A 7,993-nucleotide genomic window follows, 5' to 3' on the forward strand; every position below is an offset into this window, starting at 1 on the left:
CCACCACCACCACCACCACCACCACCACCACCACCACCACCATGTTCATTCCTCACCATTCATCATCATCAGCACTCACCTGTTATAGTCTTTGGCCAGTCCAGTGAAGACTTTGCAGAAACTCTCTTTATAACTTCCTCTGATTCCAGCCAGTATAGTGACCACAACCTGAAAGTTGACCATACAATACTTTTACTCATTAATACTAATTATTGACCAAACAATTCTAATCGTTACTGCTGACAACGATGTCATCGTAATTAACAGCATCCCTTGTAGTTGCCCTTGGAAATCATTCTTTCACTTTCTTTTACTTGTTTCAGTCATTAAACTGTGGCCATGCTGGGGCGATGCCTTTGTTTTTAAAAGCCTGGTACTTATTATTTTTGCTGGACCATTAAGTTACAGGGGATGTAAACAAACCAACACCAGTTGTCAAGTGGTGGTGAGGGAACAAACACAGACACAGACAGACAGACAGACAGACACACACACACACACACGACAAGCTTCTTTCAGTTTCCATCTACCAAATCCATTCACAAGGCTTTAGTCAGCCCAAAGCTACAGTAGAGACACTTGCTGAAGGTGCCACATAATGGGATTGAACCAAAAGCCATGTGGTTGGGAAGTAGATTTCTCACCCACTTCATCATACCTGTGTGTGGGTATGTATGTGTGTATATATGTACGTATATATGCATGAGTGTTTGTGTGTGTCTCCTCCTCTGTTTCCCTCTACACCACCACTACCACCACCATAATAATAATAATAATAATAATAATAATAATAATAATAATAATAATAATAATAAAAACAGCCAGCATACTTACCCTGTGTTTGTTATCTTCAGTGCCAGTAGTAGTAGTAGGCAATGGGCTGGACCCTGTCAGTAGAATTCTCCCCAGGTCAGTGACGATCGGTTGTTGTATGTGGCTGTTACTGACCAATAAATGGTGCAGGAAACTGTAACACAGAAGCAATGTTATTGCTGTTGTTGTTTAAAGCAGACTCTGTTCTGTTTAGTGTTGACTCTCAGAAGAAAAAAACTATCCTCAGAACCAGAGAACAGATTCATGTTTCTATTTTGGTCAAGACCCTCTCTTGCTTGAGTTTTGCCTGCAATGCCTCATTAGGTTGTGGACTTGCAGGAAAAACTCAGATGGGCAACAGACTGACTTGACCAAAATTTTAAAGTATCATATATACATATATATACGTATATATATATATATATATATATATCGCTAACTCCAAAAGTTTTTTTATTCTCTCTGTTTATTTCTCTTGTTTCTTTCTGTTGAAGAGCCTAGGCTCGAAATGTAAAATACTCTCTCACCTTCCTGAGCATCAAACTAATACACCTGTTTGTTGTTTATACACTTGTCTTTGTCTTTTGTTTTTCTGTAAATTTCAACTATATATATAAAGAAAGGAAGGAAGGAAGGAAGGAAGGGGTGGGGCATAAGAACCACACCCGTCTCCTTGACCCTTAGCATTCAATAAATAGAAAAAGTCTTACATGTCCAGTCCATGGAGATGGTTATTTGCTTGTTCCAGTGTCCACACCATCTTCTGATTTGCAGCTACTTCCAATGAAGAGGTCAGTTTGGAGTTACACCTGCAGAGAGAGAGAGAGAGAGAGAGAGAGAGAGAGAGAGAAAGAGAGAAAGATTAGAAGTGCATGCTACAGTGGGGTTATAGTGGCCAATGTATGTGTGTGTCCGTATCTCTCTCTCTCTCTCTCTCTCTCTCTCTCTCTACACACACATGAAAAATGTCTGGTAAATAAACAAATGATATAACACATACTGAGTGAACAACTGGACGGGAGGCAAACCCAGAGGGTCCCTAATTCTTCCTCAGTTATCAACCAATTGCTAATACTCACTTTCACACCATTAACAATTATTTGACTGACAGCTAATTTAGTTAGTTCTTCGTAGAGTGAAAAACAAAAAAAAAACAAACAAAATATGACAAACAACTTTAATTGATTTTCGAATCTCACTGGATTTTCATGAGAGGTGTCTCCATCAATTTGACCAATTCCAGAGAAACAAGCAGTCAGTCTGTTTTTATACTCAACAATTACCATTGCTACTGAAAACTGGGGCTACTTAAGTGCATAATATGAATGTTAGCGCTGTATTTGATATGAGGGGCCTATCAACAGGGATCTCAGTCTACACAGTTTCAAGGTATGATGTGTGTGTGTGTGTGTGTGTGTGTGAAGGTGCATGGCTCAGTGGTTAGAGCGTCAAGCTTTCGATCGTGAGGTTGTGAGTTCTATTCCTGGACTGGTTTGTGTGTTGTGTTCTTGAGCAAGACACTTTATTTCACGTTGGAAAAAGGATGTACAGTATGTTATGTCATTACTTTGCAATTAAGATCTTAACGAGCTTGCATTAGAGAGGAAGTGACAGTGTTAGAAGGATGGTGGAGTGGGGGTGAAGACAGAATCATCTTACAACTTTGCTATGTGGCTTGGAAGCTGCTTCAGGTAGACAAGTGGAATGGTTCCATCCTTCCAGTGTGGCAGCAACTGGAACAGAAAGAAAAGTTAAGAATTATACTCAGCATGCGCGCACACGCACACACACGCGCACACACACACACACACACAATATTATGTATTCAGAAGAGCATGCTGACCTCCTTTACTTCCAAACTTCACACATCCCCCCACCCCGTATTAACTGCCCATGTTTCACTGCAGATATCACATTTTGTATACAAACACCAAACAATCAAAATAAAACAGCAGAATAAAAAAAAACAAAAAAACATCCAACTCATTTTTGAACCAAGAAAGAAATTCTGTTTTCAAAATGACAAACCTTAGCATAGAGAGTTTTGTTGGCCTTCGTCTTTGGTTGGAATAACAATATCAGTGTTCTGCGGTCGTTGAGAGAAGGAACCAGTAATTTATGTGGGCAGCTGGTTGCTGTTAGGTTGAGCAACACGACAACTACAGAGCTACTTGAGTCCTTGTTAAAGAGAAATGAATAAATTATACATAAATACATACATAAATAAATTGGTCGGCCCGAGACTATAGTAGATGATTCTTGCCCAAGGTGCTACGCAATGGGACTGAAACCAGAACCATGTGGTTGAGAAGGAATCTTCTAACCACACAGCCATGTCAGTACACGTGGCCGTTGCCAGTACCACCTGACTGGCCCTCGTGCCAGTGGCATGTAAAAGCACCCACTACACTCTCAGAGTGGTTGGCGTTAGGAAGGGCATCCAGCTGTAGAAACTCTGCCAGATCAGATTGGAGGCTGGTGTAGCCATCTGGTTTCACCAGTCCTCAGTCAAATCGTCCAACCCATGCTAGCATAGAAAGCGGACGTTAAACGATGATGATGATGATGTACACACACACACACACACATATATATACACACACATATGTATATATATATATATATATATATATATATATATATATATATATATATATATATATATATATATATATATATATATATATATATACTCACACACACACATATATATACATATATACATACATACACACATATGTATATATATACACATACATACATGTATATATACACTACTCACTCCCTCCCCCCACCATTTTGGTGTCAGAGAATTGTATGCAGAATGGACAACAAGAACAGAATATTGATTCCACCCAGCCACCCTTGTAATGATTGGCTGGGTGAGTAGATGTGGTACTTACCTCATAGTAGATGTCCAGACTGGTAATCCCAGAGTTTGGGACAATAACAGGATTCTGACCAGTTAAATGGACAACCAGACCATGTTGTTGTACAAAGAGATGTCCTGTAAAAGATAGAGGGGGGGGAATGTATCTTGAATATGGTGATGATGGTGATGATGGTAATGGTGATGATGATGACGATGACAATAATATTATTACTGCCACTGCTGCCTGCCCCCACAACTACACCACCATCATCACCACCAGGGCCATCGACATTGCCATAACAACCACAATAACAACCACAAACAAAACAACAACAGTTAGAAGACTATATATAATAATAAACCCACTGACCAGTTCTTACTACGTCCCACACTGTGTCAGTGTCCACCACTTTAATACTGTTGCCGTCACACACTGCATCTCCCAACATGTCGGTCAGCTTGAGGCAGTCACCAATGTGTGATATGTTGTCTTGGATCGGAACATTCTAAGATGAATAACATAGTACAGGTTGTAGAACAGATGTTGGATGGACAAATATATCCAAAACAATCGTCATAGGATGGGAGAGAAGTCATAAAAGAGGTTGTAAGGACAAATTTGAGGTTTATGGTGCCAGTATCAGAGGAATTGGTGAGAGGGGATGAGATGAAAATGTAAGATTGATCATAACATAGGAGTCATGCAAATAGAATAAAATTAAGATCGGTGACAATCTTAAAATAAAACTTATGATTGTAAGGACAAATACAAGTTTAAAGTAAGTTACAAATGAAAAGGCTGAGGGGACAGATTTAAGTTGAGACAGATCTTAGGGGAAATAACATGATGTGTGTTAATACTTACTGTCCAGCAATGATATCTTGGTATTTGAGCAGTCAATACTTGTACCTCTGTAGATTTAGTGGTCAGGGAATCTGGGGATAGAAGAGGGAATGATTATTAAGAATCTGGTACCACACCAGGGTACTTAGAAGGGTACTAAAGGGTTCTGGGAACATTAGGGTACTGAGGTAGAGTGTAGGTAGCAAACAGTGGTGTAGTGAATAGAATACATGGTCCCTATTTTTCCTTACGGGGAAAAATAAGGACCACATGGTCCCAGTAAGTAAACATCTAGGGATTCACAAAATTTGTTATTGTGAGAGTCAAGTGTCCCTCTACAAAGTTCCTCCTGCCTTTGATACAGGGGTAACATAAACCAGCGAGGCCAGCTTGTACCACAATAAATGCAGAGGGACCAAAACTAGAAACATTTATTGAATGACTGATTGATAGGAGTGACCAGTAACTATCTCTGCATGATAGGTCAATGTGTATGAGTGACTAGTCGCTATTATTTAAGAAGGACAAATCATTGGTTACTTTACATGGATAAAAACTTACCCTCATCAGAGAAGAGAAGAGCTGAGACAAGGAATGTCTCTCCAAAAGTCAGGGAACCAACACTGGAACTGTTCTGTCCACCACAATCAGGGATATTCCAAATACTCATCTGTATCCATTTAATAGTGGACCGGAGCCTGTATTGACCATCTTTGTCCACGAAGGGATTCTTTTGGCTGTGTGGATAGCAAGGACACTGAGACATTGTATATATATATACATACACACACATAAGCATACGTAAACACACACACACACAGATATATAGACACAAACACACACAGACACACACATACACATCCAGATACCAAAACGTCAATGCGGGTGGTCAGTGTGTTGAGTGCAATATCCTGAGTGTGATGTGGTCAATGCCAGTGTTTTATTGTTACGGTCAGTGAGATTTAGAAAATAAGATCAGTGGTAGTGGTCATGGTGGAAGTGGGCTGGAATGGTTAAAATAGTCAATGGTCCTACCTTGACTTGGTGTTAATGTCCTCCAACACAAATTCAATATTTTTACTGAAATGAATATAACAGATTAAATTAAACAATCAAATATATACACACATACATACACACATGCATATATACACACATACCTACCTACACTCACACATGCACACCTATTTACTAATCCCTCCCAGACCCGCAATCAGTTCACCACATCTCACTAAGAAGGTTATGTCTTTGCCGTCGAAGAACAGAAGAGAGCTACAAAAACCTGATCCACAAGAGAGACAAGGATGCCTTCAAACCACCTCCATGCTGTGATAGAAAATGGCAATTGTGCTACAGCAACATGGAAGATATTGCTCATGTGATAAGCAGTCTGAAAGGTTTGGAAGAGACTTCCTTCCCGCGAGACATGGCATTGTTGCTAAGGGGACTTACAATGCTATACACTGGAAGGATTGCTCTGAGGGCAGACCAACAGCACAGCAGAACCGAAAAGCATCCAGACTTTTAAAAATAAAGAATACTGATGGACCATTCCAATAAAAGCAGCAGACTAGTATACACACAACAGGGTAGATATGGTCGCATGGCACTGGAAGCAAAAGTTGTGCATCATTTTGTAGAGATTTGTTGCCCAGCAGATGCGAATGTTTCTTCAAGAATTGGTGGAAAGCAGGACATGTATTTAGTACTGATAAGAAACCTACAGCTATTATATATATAAAACAAACATAAACCAGAATCAGTGACAAACCTTATTCTGAGGTAGTTTCCAAGAACATCACTTTTCAACAGGACACTTGATTCCTTGATGACATTTAAAGCTGTATTCTTTGCCTGCAAAACCAGAGACATTAATAGGAGGAATTCTAAACATCAGACTTTGTTTATTTTTATTAGTTGAAGATGAGGGAATTGTGCCTAAAGACTTTCTTCTTTTAGATTCGGCCCTCATACAATATAAAAGGTGCAAGGGACATTTTGGGGACATATTTAGTAATTTAATCAAACAACTCAAATCTATCATCTATCCGTGCCTTAACGACTCTCTTCAACGCCTCAGTGGATCCAGCAGCATTAATCCAAAGATCCTGTGGAAAGATGACATTACCTTTGTTACTCACCATTCCTAAAACCACCCTAATTCCTGGAAACTTCGTGTGCATCATTCATGAGACATGGGAAGAATGTGCACATAACCATCTGTTGTTTCTCCTGTAAGACTTTTGGTTTTGGCTGAATTTTTTTCTCATCAGAAAAGAACCAAAGTATGTCATGTTAGTGAGGTTTTGTCCATTTGGCATGTATCAAAAGTTTTCCTGTCTTTGCAGATAGGAATCGGTCTTTCCTCAGAACATACGACCTGTGTTGAATGTCCTTGCACACCACAGTTCTGATAGTCCACTCCAATACATGAAGTTCTTTGGTGATGGTCTTTGTTGATTGTCTGGGAATATCATTGATAACACTTTGAACCAGTTGGATGAGTCCTTATGATGTTCAAAAGTTTAGAATGTATTTTTTGTTCCTGTTTGGTACAGTCAAAGCATTCCCATTTAAGGTAATAAAGTTTGCAATTCCTAAATCCTTGTATGGCACATTTACCAACAATGACTTTATGTCTTTCCATTTCCTGTGTTAGAATTTAATTTATCTGCCGTGCAGAATGTCAAAGAAATAGGAGCCATTTAATTGATTGGAATGGAGTAATATACTGATGTTCTGCAATAATAACTCTAAAAGACCCTAACTACAGATTCAATAAAGGGCCAAGAAGTAGAATTAACCTATTATTTGCCAAGTGTGGGACATAAACAAATCCAAAGACCTAGTCTTCAGTGACATGGCAATGCTAATAAGAAATATATACAGACAAACAGACAGAGACAAACATAGAATATGGAACCAACCTGCTGCACACTTGCAGACTCTTTATACATATTGATGGCTTGGAGAACTGCTTCGACCAGAGTCAAATACAGGATCTGCATTAATCTGCAATGGAATGGCACGTGTGTCTGGGGTCAGAGGTTAATATCAGGTTTAAACATGTTTTAGGATTAAGATATGTTTCAGGGCGAAGCTGGATGCCGTTATCAATACAAGTGTTTGGGATGGAAAGTGTGGGAATGAGAAAATCGCTTGAGGAGATTTGGAAACACACACACACACACAAAAGTTCATACAGACAAATAAATACATGTACACACATATTACATATATGCACACACACACACACAGTGTTTACATTTTGATTTTTTTATGAGATGAATCCCTCAGCGAGCGACGACCAACTCTTCTTGGAGTTGGTCTAAATGTAAGAATAGGCGACAAACATTCATTTTCCTACATCATTAACACACTGAGACACCAACAACTCAACTGGTATAGCAGACTTGGTTTGCTGACGGTTTTCTACCTGTCATTCATATATATATATATATATA

At 39.2% G+C, this 7,993-nt stretch overlaps 1 protein-coding gene across 1 annotated transcript in view; it reads right to left on the bottom strand.

Moving 5' to 3' along the window:
* Window positions 1-7,993, bottom strand: part of LOC106879089 (dynein axonemal assembly factor 9) — a 19,218-nt gene that overhangs the window by 9,731 nt on the left and 1,494 nt on the right. The window contains exons 3-14 of the mRNA XM_014928524.2: window positions 7,457-7,541; window positions 6,301-6,383; window positions 5,565-5,609; window positions 5,091-5,266; window positions 4,551-4,621; window positions 4,056-4,191; window positions 3,717-3,820; window positions 2,842-2,991; window positions 2,473-2,546; window positions 1,524-1,622; window positions 835-967; window positions 80-168 (exon numbers count right to left, since the gene is read on the bottom strand). Coding sequence (XP_014784010.1) covers window positions 80-168; window positions 835-967; window positions 1,524-1,622; window positions 2,473-2,546; window positions 2,842-2,991; window positions 3,717-3,820; window positions 4,056-4,191; window positions 4,551-4,621; window positions 5,091-5,266; window positions 5,565-5,609; window positions 6,301-6,383; window positions 7,457-7,537 — 1,241 coding nt within the window. The 5' untranslated portion in view covers window positions 7,538-7,541. The remainder of the gene's footprint in view (window positions 1-79; window positions 169-834; window positions 968-1,523; window positions 1,623-2,472; window positions 2,547-2,841; window positions 2,992-3,716; window positions 3,821-4,055; window positions 4,192-4,550; window positions 4,622-5,090; window positions 5,267-5,564; window positions 5,610-6,300; window positions 6,384-7,456; window positions 7,542-7,993) is intronic.

This window comes from Octopus bimaculoides, chromosome 14 (assembly GCF_001194135.2).
Source record: "Octopus bimaculoides isolate UCB-OBI-ISO-001 chromosome 14, ASM119413v2, whole genome shotgun sequence".
In the NCBI taxonomy this organism is placed as follows: domain Eukaryota; kingdom Metazoa; phylum Mollusca; class Cephalopoda; order Octopoda; family Octopodidae; genus Octopus; species Octopus bimaculoides.